We start from the raw sequence: 22859 nt of genomic DNA, 5'->3' as shown, positions 1-22859 counted from the left end.
TTAGAGGTCCCTGTGTGAGAAGGAACTCACTGGCAGCATTTCAGTGATCCTTGACATGCAGATATAGCAGTTTACCTTTATTATACATCTATATAATCAATATAATATTTATATAATCTATAAATATATTATATATTATAATATAAATTATATATTACTATATTATATTATGTATAATACATTATTATACTATATAATATTATAATGTATTCTAATTATTATATGGGCTGTTTAAGCAGGTGGAAGGGCCTCCATCACACACAGCAGTAACCAGACAAAACAGGGGCTGGAGGTTCCTCAACTCTCAGTGAAGAAAATACAGCAAAGTCTCTGGCAGGGTCGGGCTGAGTGAGGCAGAGACTTGATGAATTCACCCCTGTGCCTAGGAGAGCTCCATGAATAATGCTCAGTCAATGAGGAGTCTGGGAGAATACTTTATTTTCCCAGTCAGATTGCCTGAGGCTTTTTGAGGGCTGGCGGCTCAGTGGTTAACTCAGCCTCTGTGACACGCAACTAAAATTAAACTCGCAGGACTCTTCAGACATGACAGTGATTAAAACCTTGGGCTCAGGAGAGGGGGCTCCCTGGAACCCTCCCCACACAAATAATGCTGCAGGCTGCTGCCTTAGAGGCACAGACACATCTAGGGGCAGCTGACCCTGAAACTACCACACAAACTATTTCCAAACGCACAAGAAGTCTATTTTAAAACCTGCCCTCTAACACAAATAACTCTTTTTACTTGCAGGTAGTCCTCAGCTCTGGGCAGGGTGCCATGCTCTCAGGAATTACAGCACCTCAGGGCAGTCGTGCAGCTTTGCCTCTGGCACCCACTAAACAGCTCGTGTGCCCTCTCAGTTATTCTGATGCCAGGCCCTGCACAGGAATGGGCTTGTTCCCTCCTCTGGAGTGAAATCCAGCCGCTGGTTTTAAGCAGCTCACAGAAAAAAAAAAACAAAAACAAACAAACAAAAAACCAGCAAACAGGCAGAGACCTGGGGCACAGGAACACAGGGAATGCAGTGACATCACCTGGATTAGAACTTGGCATGGCCACAGTGACATGAGGGCAGCAAATAACACAGCAGCACCTTCTGGGAGCACAAATTCTGTGTTTCTGCCTAAATGATGGCATCAGCAGCAGTGAAATACCTCCCAGCTCCACTGCAGGGGTGTCCTGGACTGCCAAGCAAATTGTATTCTATTTGCCATCTGTATGGCAGTTATCTTCTGTTCATTGGGCAGTTTTCCTTATCTCTTCCACAGCCAGTCCTCCCTCTGGGGAGACATCTGCTGATAACAGGCCACTGAATGTCACTGCATGACTGATAAGAATTACAGCATCCCTCTGGGGGAGCATCTCCTCCCAGGAGAGGAGACAAGCATTCCTACCTGGATATAATCTTGAATTTCTGGAACACCAGAAGGGTTTCTCCACTGGATTTCGCAGAGGAACAACTGCCTCTTCCACTGGGTGTTCAGAGGAAGACTACGCCCTTCTACAGGATCCCTGCTCCAACAGAAGCACACCTGACACTCCAGGAGGGCTGCAGCCACAATTCCAATGGCACTGCTACCAACTCCCTGACCCACAGGGTGTCAGGTTGTGTTCTGACTCTGTCAGTGTTGTTTTAGTTTGCTGCATTGTTTATTTTATCAATTTTTTTTCTTCCCTAATAAAGAACTGGTATTCCTGATCCCATATTTTTTTGCCTGAGAGCCCCCCTTAATTTCAAATTTATAACAATTTGGAGGGAGGGGGTTTACATTTTCTATTTCAGGGGAGGCTCCTGCCTTCCTTGGCAGACACTGGCTTTCCAAACCAAGACAAGGGGGCAGACACCAAACTGAGTGAGGCTGAGCTCCCTGGTGAGTTGTGTCCCCAGCACTGGCTGAATCTGAGCTGGCAGAAAGGACCTGACCAGCTCTGTTTGTCTGCTGGAGACCTGCAGCAAAAGGAAAGAGGATTCTGCAGAGCCTGGCTCAGGAATGCTGTGTCCCACAGGAAGGGCCCATGGGAAGCCCAGCTCTGTGCTGATGGTGCTCCTGATGTTCCTCCTGAAAAGCCTCTGCAGAGCAGGTCTGGGTTTGCTGTTCCACAGGTGGCTGAGGGAGCTGGACTGAGGGGACAGGACTGTGGGTGAGAAACATGCAGTGACAGGTTTCATACACAAATACCAACTCATGGCTCAGTCTGCACTTCAGGTGCTGTTCACTTCTCCTTATCCAAGAAATCCAACTCTTCCCAGTGTGTTTTGTTCACATTACACCTGCACCTACCAATGCCTTCCCTGGCCAGTGCCCCAGGCTGGGAAGAGCTGCAGCTCCAATCTCAGCTCTCACACCGTGGGTGGATCCTGGCAAGAAGCTGCTCAGTGTCACAGTGCTTGTCCTTGAGAAGCCAAGGTGCCAGATGGGGAGGCAAAATGTACTGGCATTGAAAATTTCACCCACCTAATCCACAGCACAACTGCATCAGGCTCCAAAGTCGAGTCTGTGCAGTGTCTTCTGCTGTGGTAAATGCTGGCAGAGTTAGATTTCCTATTTCTGAGCTTCCTGAACTTCGGATCATCTTATCCAGCATTAATGCAAGGAGTTTCAAGCTCTCTATGAGGGACATAGCTTTTATTTACAATACTGAGGGGATACCAAGAGCTGTCTCCTGCCTCAAGACAATCAAGACACTTGCCCAAATGCAGCAGTGAGCTCATAACAATGAGTTATTTTCTCAGACCACAAGATTGAATCTCAAAGGTAAAGTGTGAAAGGTAAGAAACACACAATTTGTAATTTCAAATATTATAATAATAGAATGCTAGAGTGGTTTGGGTTGGAAGAGACCTTAAAGCCCATCCAGTTCCAACCCTCTGCCATGGGCAGGGATGCCATCCACTATCCCAGGCTGCTCCAAGCCCATCCAACCTGGCCTTGGACACTGCCAGGGATGGGGCAGCCACTGCTTCTGTGGGCAACCTATGCCAGGGCCTCAGCACCCTCACAGTCAAGAATTTATTTTCAATATTTAATCTAAACCTGCCCTCTCTCAGTCTGAAGCTGTTCCCCTTCCATGTCCTTGTCAAAAATCGATCTCTCTTGCAGCTCCTTTAGGTACTGAGCAGCCTAAGCTTTCCAGAAAGCCAATATCAAGTTGAGGATTGAGACTCCTGTCATTCCAAGTGGGATTTATTAAAGGAGCAGTGGCTCTTTGCAGCTTTGCCAGCCTGGGGCAGCACTCTGCAAGTCACTTCCAGGATCACTGATCTCTGCCAAGATGTCACAGATATTGTTTGTTCAGATCCACTGGGAATATCTGCTGGACAAAATGCCTGATTGTCTTTAAAGCTCCAAGAGAGTAACTACATCCTCCAGAAACACAAAGATAAATCACCTCTGGTCTCTGAGGAAAGCCTGGAACTGCTGCAAATGGGTGTATTGACAAGAATTAGCTAGTGCACAGGAATAAAACAGGCAAATGAAGCAGCAAGAAATCTTACAAAATGTAATAAAAAGCCTCGTAACAGGAACAATATCAAGAATGCAAATCAAGAAAATTCACAAACAATTAAAGCAGGTTTGAAAACACCCCTGTTCTGAGGAGGAGGCTGGTGAAATGACCTCCAGAGATCCTTTCCAAATTCAATCTGTCTACAAGTTAAACCTACAGATTTTCAATCCTTTAAATCACCAACAAATGGAGAGCTCATCCTGAGGAGATGCCCATCCCATATCCAATCTGTAAGAGTTTGGATAGTCAAGTTGTAACACAGCACAGACCAAGTAGTTGCTCTCCCTGATGAAATCACTATTTACCAGCAGTTACTTCCTCCTTGGGACGTGAGTTCCTGACATATCTGGAATAAGAAATACTCTGGGAAGATTCCCATCACCTCTAACACTATTCCTGAGTCCACACATTCACTGACCCACTGCAGAAATTCCTGTCTAATTTAAGACAGCGTCCTCAACTTTAAAAGCTCAATTCTTAACAGCTGAGGAAATTTATAAATTATTTAAACACAATAATTTTTTTATGCATTGCCCCAAAATGTTGCTGTGATAGAGACATAATCAATGAACCAACTGCAGGGGATTTATCTGCAGGGATATTTCTTTTCACCTTCTTTCTCATCTGCTGTGCAATTGTTATTACTTCACCCCACATGCAGAAGCCAAGCTGACACTGTTCATGCTCTCACAAACACTCCAGCAGAAATGTGAATGAAGCATCATTAACAGACAAAGCACCAGGGTTTGCAGAGAAGCACTTAATTAAGTGCAACTGTTCAATTTCAGTCACACTGATTTGACAGAAATGATAATTTAGGGCCAAATTACATCCCAGATCCTGGCAAAAAAGCAGCTGAGGGAAGAGTTGGGCCCTGCTGCACTCCAGCCAGACAGTCACAAATGGTATTCCCTGTGTGCTCAGGGACAGCAGGAGCCAGGGATGGGCCCCACACTGGGTAATTCCTGCTGGAACAGACAATTCTGCTGGAGTCAGGCAGGATCTCTTCCAAGCAAACCTGCACTGGAACAACAGAATTGGATCCCAGCCCAGAATGACCCTGTGAATCTCCTCCCTCCCTGGGCAAGGTGTGGTGTCTCTTGGAGAGCTGAGTTTTGTCCTGACCTTTAAAGCAGCTCCCATGTCACTGTCAGCTCAGTGGAATAACAAAAGTGGAGGAGGAGCTGTGAAATCAAATGCCACAGAATGGGAGGTACTTCAAGCCCTGCAGACAGATTAGATGTGGTTTTCCTCAGAACTGGCTAAGGTGAAGCTCAGCTGCAGCACTGGTGGTTGGACTGGATGATTTCTTTGAGTTCCCCCTTAACCTTGTTATTTCCCTGATTTCTCAGGGGCTACTGAAAAGGGATTTATACATTTGCAGCAGGAGGAAAGGGCAGTTTGCATCCTGCTGTACTTGCTCAGCAGAGAGAGCAAGCCATGGTCTTTCACATGGAAACCACCTCCTCAGCTCTGAGCATCTTTCTTCTCAGCTAGGAGCTGGTTTGGTTGTACCAACACTGCTATTCTATCATAAATGGACCAGGACAGATTCATCAGTGGCCTGATCCAGGCAAGAACACAAAATATAGAGATATTAGACAACATAACAGCAAGATTATAAACGGATTATTGACCTTTTCAACTCATTAAAAAAAACCCTTTAACAATCAAGTACCCGTTTATTCAGCACACATCACTCATCTGTCAGCCCCCTGTGAGCTATTTATGAATGAGGTTTTCTGCAGCATGACCTTTATTCTGGCACCAGGGGTGGAACTGAGCACAGCACTGATCTCAGCCCTCAGGAATTAGGTTTTTTAAAGGGATACTGCCAAGATAAAACCTACCTGAATTTTTTGATTGGAGACTGCTTTTCCTGTGCAGTTGCAAGGTGCCCGGAATAATAAATGGGGAAAATCATAATGTTCCAGTTTGTTGAGAACCAAGTCATGAAAAAGGGACAGTCAAAGGTCTCAAAAGTGATTTTGACAAACTGCGTGGTCCCAACCCAGGAGGAAGAGACGGACAAAATGATCAGGAATCTCCAGATTAGCTTGAGAAATGTGGATGTGCAAGACTGGCATCGTGTCTGTCCTTCAGCTTCTTGGCTGCTGCTCTCTGTGTGCGTTTGTGTTCCTTCTTCTCCTGAAAGAAAAAAAAAAGGAAGACTAGAAAAAGAGTTGTACATGAAACACACGCATTCAAAGTAATTCTTGGCAAAGCTCCCATTCTGGTCCAAGTCACAAATCATTCCTTGGCCTTCTCCCTAACTCCTCTATGTCCCATAAATACTGAAATCCTGCACGAAAGTATTTTAATAATGCCATCTCTGTCACTTCAAGGAGGCAGAACCAAACACAAACACAACAGTGAGGGCTGAGGTAACAGCATTACAAATAAGCTGTTGTCACTATTTGCTTTATCAGCCCTTCACTCCCTCTGCCAGCAAACCTCCAGAATAAAAATACATCCCTTGGAACCAACAATGCTACAGAGGCAATCGCTGTGCATGTGTGCAACAGAAGAGCTCTCCAAGCCTGCAGGTCTGGAGACAGCACCAAGTTCTTACTCCTCAACACTTTAATTCCGCACTTTTATTTGTAAGCTGGGATGGGGAGGAAAGAAATAGTTTGGTTTGATGTACCCAAGCAGAGAAAGGCTTTTTGCAGTCAGGCTGGTGTACTTACGTTTCTGAAGTTAACAAAGGAAACTGGGCAAAAGTGAAGCTTGGCATGCCTAGAAATAAAATCTCTGCACATCAACAAGGAGCAACAGGAGAGCTGGCATGTCCCATTTCAGCACAGTGTTGGTTTGGTTTTTTTTCAGTGATTTTCAGACCTAAGTGCACATTTCCTAACACAGGTGGGGAGAATTTAATCTCACTGACTGGTGAGCTGCTCTCCACTCAGATCTCCCAGAGATGCAACCCATGAGCCCTGCTTTGCTTTTCTAGATCCCATCTGAAGACAATGAGCACTAACACTGCTGTCCTGGGAGCTCACAGGGCAGCACTGAGCTCCCACCATTCACCCTCTCTGACCACATCACACCAGTCTGGGAGAAGAAACAGGGAAGATCTTCTAAGATCATGGCCTGAAGCTATTCTTAACTACTCCTATCAATTATCAGCCACATTAATACACGATGTGATGCACAGAAGAAACAATATGATTTTGGGAGAAGTTATAGATGCACTGAGTGAGAGCATACACTGTCCTTTAGCCAGCTTTTATGTCACAGAGGTATCCTTTCACACTCAGGTATAATTTCCTTTTATATTATTGGTTTTGCTGCATTAGCCATAAAGAAATGTCAAACTGGGGTTCCAAGCTATTACTGTAAACCAACATTACACATAAAAAAAGATTTATTATAGCAGGGAGTGCATTTGGAATCAAGAATTTTCCTAACTAGGACATGGAGCTTTTTGCAGTTGTAATTGCGTGATGTGGCTTTTTCCTAAAAATAATCTGTATTCAGTGGCTCCATTGTTTAGTGGTGAATCAAGAATTTAAATAAAATTACAGGTTTATTAAAAACATGCAAAGGATAATCAGCCACGGGTCTGAAAAGGCAAGCATCCTTTTAGCATTCTGCTTGGCTGCTGAGAGAAAGTAGATATTTTTATGGTGCTAATAATGACTGACATCTATTGAAAGGTAAATTACAGTTTATTTGCAAGTTAGAATGGCTTAAAAAGAATATATTATAGTAGCATCAACTTGCAGGTCTTCCTGCCAAGTAAATCTACCATGCAATTAGTCCTTTTTCTGCTACCACTTAAAATAATCACACAATGATAGAAGAATAAAGCACTTTTAGCCATGCTTTCTATTTTCCAATTACACAATAATGATGCAATTGGTGTCATTATGCATGACACCACCATCAGAATTTAATTTGGATGTTACAGTCCCAGGTCTGAATGTCAGGGAAAGGCATAGAAGCACACACTTGTTGCAAGACCTACCTTGGAATTAAAGACCTGTGTAAGTTTTAGCCTGAATAAATGCACAGTGGGGAGTTGTTGTAAGTTTTTAATCAGTGGGATTCATCCCATGTGATGTAGTTAGCACATAACAGTGTATTCAGGATGAACATGTTGTCTGGGGCCCCTTTATATTTAATGATAATGGAAAGGCATGGTGAGAGGGGAGCTGATTCCATCCTCATATATCTACATCTATCTACATCTAAGCTCACTGGAGGCACTTAACTCTAGACCAGATATTTGCAATTAACTTAAGTGAAATTGTGATTGATCCCTGTGACAGAGTAGTTTGACAGCTGCTTTCAAAATCCATGGGATGTGCTCACCTAATTCCTGGCCAAAGAATTAAAAGGACAAGATAAGAAATAGATTTCAAAATAATGACAGGGAGTGAGCCACAGGGTGAGGAGGCACACGGTTCCTATTAAAGAGGTTTAGGGATTTCCAAGTCATGGAGCAAGCACTTGTGTTTAGACACCAAATTATAATGAGGAGAAAACAAACTGATCAGCCAAAGTGGCTGGGAGACAGCATTTTACAACTGGCAAGGCAGCAGAAATCCTTGGGGTGTGCATTTGGATGGGGTCTGGAACAAACCAAGAGACATATCCTGGGAAGAGCACAGAAAGAAGGTTGAAAGCACAGGTAAGAATGCAGATCACACTGCAGGTGACACAGGGAGATGGCACTGGCCAATGGCAAACTGTGTGGAAGGCAGTGAGCAGAAACAGCCCTGCATGGTCCTTTGGTCCACAGTGCAGTTCTAACTGACAAGATGTCACAGAAGAGCCTTTTGCTTGCAGTGCTCAGAGGAGTAAGATGAGGAAAATCAAAAGCTACAGCTTTTCATCTGAACTCTTTTGGCTATTTGGCAACTAGACCCTAGAAAATTATATTCTTTGTGTTTGTTTACCTAGTAGGTCAGTCCCAGTTAGATGTCTCTGATGAGGATGGGAAGATCAGGATCAAAAGGGAAATTAATAAATGCAAAGTAAGTGTTTAGAAGAGTATGATGTTCAGACACTATTCAAGTGGCCTAGAGCCCTTTCTTGGAGAAGATGGATTCTGATTTTGGATGTACTTTAGTGTCACCATGCACAGTTATTTCAGCCTAATGACTGGAAAAATGAGATTTGGTTTTCTGATATCTTAGCTATGATCTTAACTGCAAGATGCTGCATCAGCTCCTGGCAGCAATGATCACCTCCAATACTCTTCTGAGGCTTTCCATCAAGAGAGTATTCCTCGAGCATGAGATCCCTCTGTTTTCCAACACAAGGAGGAAATGGGTGACTCTTGCTGCCATCAGAGGTCCAGTGAGAAGAGGAAGGTTCAGCTCCACCAGGTCCAGAGTGCAAGGGAGATCCAACCTCTTCTTCCTCTACTTTTTGCTCAGAGTATCTACACAGGCAGTCTTCCAAAGAACTTAGGCAATTAAATAATTTCCTTCCAAAAAGCTTGGACAGTTTAATTATTTCAGTCATTTAAAGTCTCTCCTCCTCAACAGTGTGGCTCAGCAGACCCACAAGCCGGTGGCTGCACATTGTAACTGCTCCCATCCCATCCCTGCAGCTGCTGGATGGACACCATGGTGAAGAGGTCAGTGCTCACCAGACCTACAGGTTCATTTGAGCTAAACTTCTGCAGTGAAGTTCTGCAGTGAAGCTGACCAATGATCTGAGCTGTGATAATCTTCCCTAGAAATCCTTCCACCTGCTGCTCTTTCTCTTCTTCATCAGACCATCCGTGGCATGAGCTGAGGTCATCACTGTCTTTGAGAAGGAACTCCTAAGGGCCCTGGCGTGTGGCCAGGCTGAAGCTGAGGAGACACAACCACCCTGTGAAACCTAACTGTGTGCTGGGGTTAACCAGCTCTGAGGATCTTCCGTGCCTCACGCTGCGCCGGGCTCCTCACGCATGTCGTGTACCTGCGAATCCCAGCCTTCTCCTCCCGTCCGTGCCACCTTCCCGCTCACCCCCGGGCTCGGGAAGAACCTGCACGTGGCAAACCAAACCTCAGCATGCTCGGGCCCTGCCCCATCTCTGTGGAGACAGAGGGGAGAGGCGCCGGGAGTGTGGCTGTGGGTTCCTACCTGATCTGCTCTGCCTCTCGACTCTGCTGTGCCGACAGATTCCCGAGGGACTTCGATTCTGCAGCTCAAGAATGGGAGCAGCAGAATCTTCAGCAACAGATAGAGGGGAGAGCTGCCTAGTCATGCCTCTGTGTCTGCTGGGGCAGTTGCCTCCTGGCTTGCATTGGATGACAGATGATCGTGAGGCACCTGAGAAGAAAGAGTTTGCATCAGTTTTGTCTGGAAAGTCCCCGGAGGAACGCGGGGCTTTCAAACAGGCTGGCAGTGAAATGCATACAAAAGGAAGCGCACGGCAGAAAATGCAGGTTTCAGCTCTGCTCAGGATAAAGCAAATAAGTGAGTAAATAAATACTTAACTCTCTCCCCCCTTACAGATAAAAAGGTGCTGCATGAAAACCAGTCTTCCCCCTGAAGAAATGAGAGCCCCATGCTGCAGTGTATTCTCAGCCCCACGGCTCCGTCCGCAGGGCCTGCACAGTCAAAGGAATTTGTACTCACGTGGGGCCCTTCCTGAGCACTGACACTGAATCAGGCCAGAGGAGAGCTCACCATTCCCCCTCAGCGTGGGAAGGAGGGCTGAGCAACCACTGCCTCCCTCAGCGCTGAGCCTCTCTAGAGGAGAGCTTCCTCTTTCCATGCTCCAGAATGATCCTTGAGATTCTTGTACAGAACGAAACCAGGTCTTTTGGATGAAGATTTCTGCTACAGGACTGAAGATACCAATTTTAAGTGTTCACAAACACCAAATCAGAATCTCCATATCTTCAGAGAAATTGCTTTTTCTTCCTCTGCTACATGCAGGCAACTCCAAGATGAGACATTTCACACGGAGACTGGACAGAGGCTTGAGGTGGCAGAGAAGCCCCACATCCGAGAAACACTAGTGGTACCAGGTGAGAAATTTTCCAGTGAGTAGGACACCATAGTTACTGAGTAAGAGCAGGAAGGGCTGGATTAAGGATCAGGAATCAACAGCAAGGAGTGCAGTGCTGGAATCCATCAGCTGGTGATTGATTGTGATAGGACTTCCAAATTTACTGACGGTATCTCTGTAAGAGGTAAACACTTGAGCAGCACAAGAGAGTCTTCTTCTCCAGCAGAAAGTCAGGATGACAGGCCATTCTGGCAGATATAAATATGTGTGTTCATGGCCAGCTGAGATCACCCACTGCTTGTTCTGCAGCTGCTACTCCAACTGGTGACCATCTCACCTAAACTTGTGGAAGATACCCATACCCAAAGCAACCACAGACCTTGCTGTGGCTTGGAAGGATTTAACGCGGTAATCCCAACTACTTCATATTGCAAAGAATACAAAAATAGACACAAACCACATGTGTAAGGTGCCACACGTGTAACAACTGTGGCAGAAATCCCAGAGGGGAACATTCTTTGTTGCAACACAAGCCTTCCAGTGTACTTTAAGCAAAACACATCAAATTCAACTACTACTTGAAAGTATATTCCAAAGCAAGGGCAGTATCCAAGAATCAAGAATTGAGACACGACTCTTGCCAGTGGGTTCATGCAGTCTTCCATGGACTTAAAGGTGGTTTGGTTTCACCAAGTCTAACAAAGACCAATGTATAAAATATGGAATTATACAGAAAAAAAAATATCTCAGCCTATTTAGAGCCTGCAAGGTTAATTTTTACCTACCACGTAGACAAGTGACTGAATCAGGAGCTGACCTCCTCCAGATGATCTTTCTCAAGATGCTTTTCCCTTTCTTCTCTATCCATTATGAGGGAACCCTGACTCAAGGGGGACACCCAAGTTTAGAATCCAACTGATGATAAAGTCCTACAAATTCAATCAATGCAATAAACAACCTACACTCTATGACAGCAGACCCACAAACCCACTTTGAAAAGCTAAGACCTACATGACAAGAAGCAAGCTAAGCAAAGCACTATGTTGCCTCTCCTCAATTTTTGATGAACATCACTTTCTAAAGAGTTTTCTAGAGCCTACTGGATGTTTTCAGACCTTTAAAAAGCCATTCACCTTCACAAATTTATTTTTTAATGGAGAAAATAATGATCTAGCAGCCACAGAACTCCCTGCATGACTTTGTTCCACTTATTTCTTATTCCAAAACTCCAAGAGCTACCTCTCCCACTGGTCAAACAATAACATCACCTACTTCGTAAGACTTAGTGAACATCTTGCAAGTTACTCTTGTGAGTTACATCTTCATTTGTCATCTGAAAATTAGTCCCAGCCTCCATGAGGTTAAGCCAATCACTACTTTTGGGGCGAAATGTTCAAAAAGGCATTTCTGATTTTTCAGGTCCACAACTTAGAGAGGTTTTATTTTCAGTATTTGCCAGCTGCCTGTCCTTGGAGAAGAAACCACTGAGGTGGCTGGCTCCACATCACTCCTCATTTTGATATTCATCATTTAAAGAGATTTCATTATGTTGAAAGACACGTTACGTCTCAATTCAGATTAATTTCAGAACAAGATTCACATTACATTCAGCAGAAGTCTAGCAGGTGACATGATACCCAAATTTGATGGAAGCCTATTCTTCCTCACGTGCAAAAGAGCTCTGAGTTATTTGTACCTGGTACAACAGAGAGGCATGAATCTTCTCCTGCGCATTGACAAACCCAGCAGGTGAGACTAAAACTGTAATTCAAGAGATTGCATTAAATTGAAAGTCACTGCTTGATTTACTGAATTCTTCTTCCCTTATACCTGAAGCAATCAGACAGCACAGCCATTTATCAATATTTCATTGTTACAGCTAGAAAGCCTGGGACACCTAATGCTGCTCGATCTGAACATATTTTAAGGATATCTGTTGATAGGAGAGGTGAAGAGATAAATGCTGGGCTCACTTTCCAAACCTGGAGCCAGCAGCAGGGACAACAAATCACCATTTGCACAGCTGAGCAGTGAAACCTCCCAGGTGGGCAGTGTTGTCCCGTGGGAGAGGAGGGAAAGGCAGAACTCGTGGAACTCTGGTTCTCTGTCTCACCCCACAACTCTCAGCTACTGAGCAGGGATCTGCTAAGTCCCTCCAAACTTGGAGGGATCAAGAGCAGCATTTCCCACTGAACTTCCATACAGGGAATAACAGAATCATAGAATGGTCTGGGTTGGAAAGGAACTTGAGAACGTCCAGTTCCAATCCCCTGCCATGGACAGGGACATCTTCCACCTGACCAGGGTGCTCAAAACTTCATCCAACCTGGCCCTGAACAACCACCCTGAGCAGAGATGTCAACATGGGGTGGCCCTTCTTACACAGTTCGTGGCTCTAGCAGGGATGAATCACAGGCTGAGAACAAAACTACATTTTGGGCATCATTTGCTACCTTAAGATCATGCTACTGGGAGAGATTGGGAAAAAACAAATAAGAAAAACCTTGTCAGACTGCCAGATCTTGCTGCTGGAAGTGTTCCTTGGAGGTTGTAACTGAGTGTCAAAGCAAGACTCTGCCAGTAGGATTGTAAAGAGGAAAGGGAGAAATGGAAAGTACCTCATACTATTGTATCCAGCACATCTTAAAGCACCAAGTCCATCTGGATTATTTTTCATTATTGGATTAAAAAAAAAATCCATGCTCTATCCCATTTTTTACAATTACTTTAGTAATTGTAAAATTTTTTTACAATTACTTTTTTTACAATTACTTAGTTTATTAATGTGTTTCAGCAGATCTATTTCCTCACCCTGCAAATGTAGATGCTTTATTGCTTAAGAAGTAAGGCCACTTCTCCGCATGTGGAGACCAAAGAGAAACCAGCTAAGGGGAACACGTGGCTTTCCACATGACTCTAACAAAGTCTGTCCCCATCTTGCATTAATTATTATACACATACCCCAGTGTACTTTGATTTAGCAAGGTAATTATGCTTGTGACTAACCTAAACCATGTGATTAATACCACTCAAGTCCAACCTTTCCATGTTCTTTAACATCATTCTGAGTCCCTGCTGAGGGAGGAGGTGGCCCCATCTGCTGCTGCCATCATGTCCACCCAAGCCAGGAAGAAGAAGCACATGCTGGTCCTCAGAAGGATTTTCACCATCACCTGTAAACAATGTATAGCTCCCTTGCCCCTCTGAAAGATGCAATACACAATTTGTGGCTTTCTTCTCATGTCCAGGTTTCCAGATGCAGCTCACACAGTGAGAAAATGTGTCCTCACCCTGGCTAGAAAAATCCCTTTGCTATTTTCCAGGGAGAGAAGGATTACACCCTGAGGTTCAAAGCCAGCTCTCTTCAGATCATCTTCAAGTATTTGACACTTTTAGCATGTGACAGCAGTGCTTGGAAAAATAAGAACCAACCCATGCAATTGCATTTGGACAATGGTCTCACAGCTGCTACTAACAGAGGATCATGGAATATCCTGAGCTGGAAGGGACCTGCAAGGATCATGGAGACCAAGTCCTGCCTTGCACAGGACAACCCCAGGAATCCCACCATGTGCCTGAGAGCATTCTCCCAGTGCTCCTTGAGCTCTGTCAGGCTTGGTGCTGTGACCAGTTCTCAACCCTGCTCTGTGTGAAGAACCTTTTACAATACCCAGCCTGAACCTCCCCTGACACAGCTTCACGCTGTTCCCTCTGGTCCTGCATCAAATGGATTGCCAGCTAAATAACCAATGCTGCACAAAAATGCAGTCTTGGAACTAAATTCTATGGCCAGATCATCTTAGGATTGATTGTGTCCTTTTCTTTTCTTTTTAATCCAAATGCCCTGATGGAAATTTAGAACTTCTCAAACAGGTAACTGAATTCCCTTCCAAAAGCCATCTGTGCATTCACGGCACTGCATTACTGACACGAAGTGCTGGCTCATTTAGAGACAGCAACATCTGGCTTGATGGGATGTGCCAAAACACATTCTCTTTATTTGATTACACAATGAAATCGATGGTTAAATAGGTGATGGAAATGAGCTGAACAATTTCTCTGTGTTATATTCCCAAAGCCCTGCAGAGCACTGGTCACCTCTGGCTACCACCACAGTCAGAAGAGAGAGCAGCTTTGCCAAAAAAGCCACTTAAGTCACCTACAATCTGCCTTTTATTCATTTAGTATTAAAATAGTCTTATTTTACTGTGTCCTCAAAATCTCAGCTCCTGATTTCTCATTGTCTCTGTGCTGACAAAAGGAAGCCTCCATTGCAGTGGCACGGAAACCTTCGCTGGGCTTTGACAGATGGATGGAGGCAGGAGTGAGTCTGTGTGGTGTACAAAACACATCAGTTGAACCTTCCTGCTAAATTGGGCCCTGGAGAAAGAGTTACCAACGTTCCTTTTACCCTGCAGTGGCACCTGCAGGAGCAGCACCCACCCCAGTGATGGACCTGCTCACACTCCTCCGTGTTCCCACAGCCTGTGCACAAGCTCCCCTCGAGCCGGGGAGGGCTGGAAGCTCTCCCAGTGAAATTCTGCTCTGACTGATGCACAGCAAGGAGAAGATGATGTAAGTTTTGTAGCCAGGGAAATATTGGATGCACATGGAAAGGGTGTTGAGCGGTGCTGCTGTTGGAAGAGGTGAAGAGAACCTGCTTCTGTCCATTTTACAGCAAAACCTCGTTAGGTGGGATCAGCCATAACTTTAATTGGATTGTTTGCTACTGTTAGCACACAGCTGGTAGCAGGGTATGCAACACCATCAATCCTCAGTGACTTAGGTCCATAGCTTCTTTTATTCCAGCCACTGCCTGTAAAATCAAACTGTGCCCTTCACTGCACTGGTGTAAACCCACAGCACACCAGTACTACCAGCCCAGTGGTCTGAGGATAAAATAAGCCTGAGGATAAAATAAAGGGTACACACACTGACTAACTCCCCAACTTTTAACATGTTCACAACCACCAATTTGACCAGGGATGTGAAATCATGATTACATTTTTACTAAAGCCAAGAAAAATCAAGAAAACAAGCACCACAACCAGCAATGTGACCAGGGATGTGAACTCATGATTACATTTTACCAAAGCCAAGCAAAATCAAGAAAACAAGCACACATGTTCTGCTGGCAGCATGCTACACAGGTTTGAGGAATAAGCATTTCTTGTTCAGTGAAGAAAATTCCTTTCAGCATGTCTCAGGCATTTGGAGATAATGTTCTCCATTTAAACACTGCAATGGTCTCTGTGTATTAGTAATGCACAGATGTCCGTTCAGAGTGATGCCTTGTTCATTTATTATCTGCTTGTTCTGGAAGTTTTCATGTTTGAAGGGGATGAGAAGGTTACAGGGGTTTTTTTGTTTTTTTTTTTTATCACAGGGAAAAAGATTTTCAGATTATAATGAAAAACAAATGACTCAGTGATGGCGTACAGCATTTCTCTTGTACTATGATTAACTATTGTCAAGAGCAGAAAGCAGAAAAAGTAGGTATTTTTGTTGTGGTTTACTAGTGACATCCACCAGAAATTTCTGCCAATTATCTCTTCAGTGTCTATACACAGCCCTCACTCCAGATCAGCAGGCATCAACTTTGCTTACAACCAGAAATCTCAACAACTTCCACGTGTCTTCCCATCCTTGCAATAAAATTAACAAAGAGAACTTAAATTTCACATTCTTTAATGCACTTAGTGCCTGATCAAGGGATGTGCCACCCTACATCCTTGCACCTCATAACCCTTCCAGAGGAGCAGTTCCAGCCTATTTGTAAGGGGAGGGAATCCGAGTTAGTAAAAAAAATCTCCGCTAAACCTGCATCTCCTTGGCTTTTATAAGTGAGAAATAGTTGATTTCCCACTTATAAGTAGGAGCTGTAAGTGGGAAATAGTTTATAAGTGGGAAATAAGTTGCACAAAGACATCTCCTCACACATCCCCAGACCCCCACGGTCTCTGAGATGCGGCTTCTCTCATTAATTGCTCCAAGTTTGATGCCTCTGTGTGAAACCCTGATAAATGCAAGCCTCTAAAAGCATCTTTCTGCACATCAGCCACATGCTCTTGTGCTGAAGAACCTGCTCTGAGGTGGAAGCTCTTGTGCCAACCAGCCAGTGTGCACGGTCTGCACCCAGTGCTGTGTCCTAAAGCCCCTGACCAAGGACAGCAGCACCGAGTAGACCCAGGCTGCAACAACCCTGGTGTGCAACACCTGCAGCTACTAAAAAACAACAATAAAAACAGAAAAAAGACTTTAGCAGGAAGGATGTGAACATGCTATAGAGTGTAGGCAAGCTGTGGACTGCCTTTTCCAGAGCTCTGGAGCCCAAAGGCCACTCTAGAGGATTTCTCAAATTCCTTTATTTTGAAGTAAGTGGCTCCTGTGTGTATTGCTCTGGATCAAGGCCTTTCCTCAAAACATTTAAAAACAATTACTAGGAAAACCACAAATTCCTGTTCAAATCTTTCTTCCATCTACATTTTATTGAAAATATAGTTAAAAACATAGAAATATTTTCTCTCATTTCAGCCTGACTTGAACAAATGTATCGCTGCCTTTTTTAAAGCATGGACAAGGAATTTTCATTGATTTGACACCAAAAATAGCACACCAGTACCAGTGTGGGAATGTCAGAGCAGATCCTGGAAAGAGGCTTTATTTGAGAACATCTGTGGTGGAACTGGCAGCTGGAATATGCATTTTAAAACACCGTGGTTACTCATATTTGAAAGTTACTGGGCATGACAGCATACTTAAGAGTTTGAAGGAATGTAGAAGGGAGTGCTGCAAATGAAGAATGGTTTTTATATGTTGAAATCAAAACTTCTACAACACACAATGACCGATCAAAAAAAAATATTTAGAACATCCATTTGCAGCAGAATGTTTTGGACTGAATTCTGCTGTCAGAAAACATTGATAAACAGTGAAAAACACTGAAATACAAATGCTGTGTTCAAATCTCATAATTAACCATGACAGCTCTGGAGGCAGAACACACTGACCTCCTGTGGGGAGGGGATGGACATCTCCTCCTTCAGCACAGAACTTTTCCCAGGCAAAGAGGGGAACAACATCAGAATTTAAGACCCTTTGTCTCCTTCCAGGACTTTAAGTTTTTGCTTACAGAAACGCTCCTCTGAGACCACCTCAGTGACAACTTTCGAGTGAGACCTTTGGGACTCACACATTCAAAGGGATATCCTTTGCTGCATCAGACTACAGAACTTTTTTTCCCCCCAGCTATACCTGATCCAACATTAATTCAAGCTAATCTCAGCATCAGACCATCTTCCCACCACTCCAGCATTGACTGAACAAGATAAGCACAAATAATTTGATTCAAAGCTGCACACCATCCCATAAAAACCCCCTCTGCTATACATTTTGTAATGAATTATATCAGATGTGCTTCCAATCGTTTTGCAATTTATACACTCTACTCCAAACCAAAAGGTTAGCAATCTATTAAAAAAAAATCCTCTGAAAATAAATCTTGTCATTGCTAGAATTTGGTGACATTTCCAAAAATAAACAGACACTCCCAGTTAAATTCTCACTTTTACTTTCATTGCCATAACTCCAGAGCAGCTTCAATGAAAGCCACGAGGCTGCTTTGACGTGAAGTTGTTTTGGAAGGAACTTACACCCACCACAGTCCAGATATCATTCATATGTACCTCATTAATAAATAATCACAACATAGCTTCTACTTTCAAGAAACACTGCAATAAATCCGGGCTGGTTCGTGGATGTCCCAAGATCCAAAACAGCAGCCATGACATGGATGGGTAGCTCAGCAACACTCTGGATTTGGGTTTGTATTTATTTCCTACACAAACTGTTGCCTCTGCTGGGTGCCTCCAGGGAGTGATTCATCCCAGCTCCCTCAGATACCAATCCTGGGAGGTGAATCACCTGCTGCAGGTGCCCAGCTCTCCCAGATTTCTTAGTACTTACCAAGGCTTAGATTTAGATGGATGTGGATGAGACCAAGGCTGGCTGCCTCAGACTCAGGCCATGGCAGCACTGCAGTGCACTGAGCACATGCTTCAATTTCCTTGCCTGACTTAGAGCCTTAGAGCCTGGAAAAGAACATTTTCCAGGTAAGCAGCTGGGGCAAAAGTAGGGATTTATCACAGTATTGCTGCATTCTGCAATCCCAGGAGATCCTTCCATCTGTTTTCTCCACTGCCCTTGAGGTAATAATCTGACAGATCTCATCCCTGCCTTTCCATGATGGCTCTTTTGGGATAGGTCTCCTCCATGCAGTGTCCATGCCACACACCTGATGATGGGGAGTGGGGGCTGGCCAGGCTGAGGTGAAGACATATTCTCAAAAAGATTTGGTGGCTGTGGTGCCAGCTTGGCACACACCTCACATCCTCCCACTCACCCCTGTCCCACCATCCTGAGCAGCTCTCTGCTCCATTTCCCTCCACACGAGCAGCACTTTTGACCACTTATCTCCAAGCACTGAGTGTACCTTCCCTACCAAAGGAGTCTTCTCACCTGGATTTCCCTCCACTCTTCGGGAGTCAGCACTTCCTATGGTTTTATCAGGAGGGATCCAGGAAGCCACAAAGCTGAACTGTGTGAAAACTGCCTGCCCAGAGCACACTGCTCCCCTGCTCTCCTCCCAGCACACAGCCCCACAGCCCAAGCTGCTCTGGAATCTCTTCCATGTGCCCTCCATGCTTGGGAAATCAAGGTGGGGACAGATGCAGTGTTTTTGGGATGCTGGCTGCCCTATCCCATTAGAATTCTTTGGGAATTCATGCTAAAATCCTTGCTGATCTGTAAAAACTGGCTGCACACACATTTAATGTATGGGCCCAGTATTAATTCAGCTTGGCCAGGTCCATCCTGAGCAAGAACCTTTCCATTTGCAGCCTGTTGGGTATGACAAGTGCTGTCATGTAGTCATTTCCAGTCTATTGCCCTTTCTTCCTATGAAGACTGGATTTTCCCTCCCTCAGGAACCAGGCAGGGCAGTTTTGGCACTGCTGCTGCAGCCCAGCATGGGCAGAGGGTTAAGACAGGTCTAACAGAGGCAGCTGGCAGCAGCTGGGCTGGTGAAGGTGAAGGCAGCCACAGCTTGTCTTGGAGCCCTGTGAGACAGGGACAACCTTTAATGTTCTGCATTGCCCAGCAGGCGTGACAGGAGCCTGGTCTGAGCCCTCAGGAAATAAAGAGCAGCAAATCACCCCATTTTACCAGCACAGCCAGCTCACCTGGCCGGAACACTGCTCCTAAAAAAGCAGGTGAGGGTATGAATCACAATAGCACACATCCTAAAGCCCGCTGCTGTGCACCAGCAATAAGCACTCAGCTCCTCCAACTTTCCTTAAGGCGTTTTCCCCTCAAGGAAGAAACGCTAGGTTAACTACCAAGCCTGCAGAATTCTAAATATCATGCACACAATTCTGAGAAAAACAACCCAAACTACTGCCTGGTCTATCAAACCCCAGCCCTGTTTGCAATTGAAGGCAGCCTGAGCCAGGTAGATCGAAGGACTGCAGGTCATGCTCTGCTGACCAGCACTGGACCGTGGCTCTTGCTTTGTTTTGCTCCTGGATGAATTCAACTCACAAAAAGGAATTACATTTTCATTGCTGGTTGGCTCAAGCCAGTGACAGTGCACACACCTTGCAGTTTTACAGCTCCAGCGTCCTCACCACACACACACCTGATGGGAAAACAGCTAATTTCTGGCACAACAAGCAACTTGGGGAAGTACCAGGCAGCTCTTCAGAACATCTGACGCTGAGGATTATAAACTCAAAGGGTGCAGTTAAAGCCTGAGATTTCTACAGACATTTAAGTCAAAAACTCAAACCTGAACATCAGGAGTGTTTTTAAGAAAGCTTTCCCTTTTGACCTCTGATTTATATGGCACGTACACTTATTCTAAATTTTCAGCACACTGACTTTTATTTGTTTCACTATCAGGGCAGTGAAATCTCCTGCTAAACAACATCACTACATTGCCACTGACTCTGAGGCGTGATGTGAAGTTGATGGGCACTCTTAAAGGAACAAGGTTCTCATGTCTGATAAAGAGCATACAAAAGAATTCCCAGTTTCTATCTTTCTGGTTTCTGTATTTCTGTGGTTTTTCTGTATTAAAGAATTGCTCAAGAGCTGACACTTCGGGGGGAAAAAAGCAGTTTAAGGGGACAACTGCTATGCTGAGCTGAGGGACAGCAAGCACAAAAAAAGTTGGTGCCTCTGTCTTCACAGCAAAACCAATAAAACTAGAGCACCACAGTAAAATACTCCAGAAAAGCCAATAACATTACATGGACCTAATTTCACATAATTTTAAAAGCCAGAATTGAAGTGCAACAACTTTATCCATTGTTCACATTTCAACATCAGTTTCTTCACCAGGAATCGTTCACACAGCAGTTGAGCACAGGCAACAGAAATTTAACTGCGACTTATCCCAGATGATATTAAAGTGCTAAAAATGCTATCTGAGCATTACTTTAAAATTACACACACACACACACACACACACACACACAACATTCCTGTTACTCTGCACGGAACGGAGCAGGAGGAGCATGAGGAGTGAACTCCTGCCTAGGATGAGATTTACAGGGGGAAAAAAAAAGCATTTACCGTCTGGCACAGGCGAATTTAATTCGGAAACATTGTAAGATGGTAGCGGTGCCACTCTTGCCGAATGTTTCTTCATCCTCTGGAATTGCTCTCCTGCTCAGGCGCTCACTCTGGCTCACTCTGCATCGCCCTTGGTCCCGAGTACTACAGCAAACACGGGGCTATGGCTGGTGGCTGGATGTTGTTCTGGAGATGCTGCAGGAGCCTACGAGTACTGATTTGCTGTTTCCCTGGGAAACCATTTGCAACACGTTCAAACAATGCTTGACCTCTGCCAACACTTCTCTTTCATTCAATTGTGGAGCGCGGCAGATAAAATATAAATATATCGGCGGCGGCGGCGCCTCGCAAACTCGAAACCGTGGCAGCCCCTTTGCAGGAAACGGGGATTTCACATCAAATCTCTGCGCTGCGCTGGCAACGCAGACAGAAGATTTCTCAGACAACTGCGAGGGAATTATGCAATGCAATTTTCTGGTTCCTTACACTGTGACAATATACGGGTGATTATAGTAATTATTTTAAGTAAACTTTGAATAATGGGACTCCTATAGAGCTGCTAAATCAGGAATGCCTTGGGCAAAAGAACAGGTGACATCCAGGTCTGTGTCTGATAATAAAGTAGTGGTATTGCAGGAGGCTCTTCTAACACCCTGCAAAAATTGTCACAACCCAGACAGATACAGAAATATATATATACATATATATATATATGCTATGGCTGGTCTACATTTCTTCCTCACTTCCCTTGAGACAGCCAGGACATGTTATGTCCCTCTTTCCCTGACACCTTTTCTCTCTTCCACTTCCTTATTATTCCTATTAATATTTTTGGAAGTTGTTCACTTGGAGCAATGGAAAAGTTTCACTGAGTGAACCGGTGTCAACCCACACAACTCCTGGAACTCTTAGAAGATCTCATCCCCTTGTGCAACCAGCACTGTGCTGGGAGCTTCCTTTGCCAGGAAATGGTTACTGACACCTCTAAAGAGCCCTGGCTCCAGAGCTCTTCACCAAGAGATCAACTATCAAGTCTTATCCATGAATTTGTAGGGAGAAACCTTTACCATTTATATTCAAGGTGATTGCTACAGGAACAATGGGAAATAAAAAGGGAATGATCAGAAAGCCAGCTTAGCTCTCCCAGAATCTGCTGGCAAAGTTGCTGAATTTTTAAGGGCACTAGCCCTTTTATCTATAGTCTTTGTGCTTTTGACAGCAGCTGAGAGTGGAGATTCTCAGCCCAGGGCTTAGTCCTCCTTTCCCCACTATCCCACCAAAGAGGGAGAAGTCACTGGCTGCAGGGAAGACCAAAGTGGTTTGAAAAGGATGAAGAATATTTGGGTTAAAATTCTCCAGTTTGGGCTTCCTCAAGCAGGGTGCTGGAATCTCATAGGATTTACACAATAACGTGTTGTGGTTGGGGTATGTGTGCAAGGACTGGTCCCTTCCCTAACCCTCAGGGAGGAGAGGGAAGGAAGCAGAGTCCCAGCTGGACCATCCTCAGGATGCAGCCACAGCAGAGGATGGCACATGGGGAGAACAGGTCTGTGGTATCCTCATGGAAGAGGCAGCCTGTGACTCCACTGTACCCAGAGGGGTAGGAGGGGATTCTTGGGTCCTTGGAGCAACCAAGCAGGACATGATCACTTGATCTTGCCCTGCACATTCCTGTAAAGCTGCTCTCTTGTTCCTCTTTGGGGACTGAGTGGCCTCACTTTTCTCTTGGGGCATAGTGACACAAGCAGGGAAGAGACAGTG

At 44.7% G+C, this 22859-nt stretch overlaps 1 protein-coding gene across 4 annotated transcripts in view; it reads right to left on the bottom strand.

Moving 5' to 3' along the window:
* SLC35F4 (solute carrier family 35 member F4) overlaps positions 1–22859 on the bottom strand; it is a 114808-nt gene that overhangs the window by 13165 nt on the left and 78784 nt on the right. The window contains exons 1-3 of one of the 4 annotated variants that reach the window (XM_038138872.1): positions 21099–21183; positions 9593–9781; positions 5356–5653 (exon numbers count right to left, since the gene is read on the bottom strand). In XM_038138872.1, coding sequence (XP_037994800.1) covers positions 5356–5653; positions 9593–9781; positions 21099–21174 — 563 coding nt within the window. In that variant the 5' untranslated portion in view covers positions 21175–21183. Of the gene's footprint in view, positions 1–5355; positions 5654–9592; positions 9782–21098; positions 21184–22859 lie in introns of those variants that run through there. The other 3 variants (XM_038138871.1, XM_038138873.1, XM_038138874.1) reach the window with 3 other exon arrangements.

Source organism: Motacilla alba, chromosome 5, assembly GCF_015832195.1.
Source record: "Motacilla alba alba isolate MOTALB_02 chromosome 5, Motacilla_alba_V1.0_pri, whole genome shotgun sequence".
Taxonomy (NCBI): Eukaryota; Metazoa; Chordata; class Aves; order Passeriformes; family Motacillidae; genus Motacilla; species Motacilla alba.
This window is presented reverse-complemented; position numbering and strand designations above follow the sequence as displayed.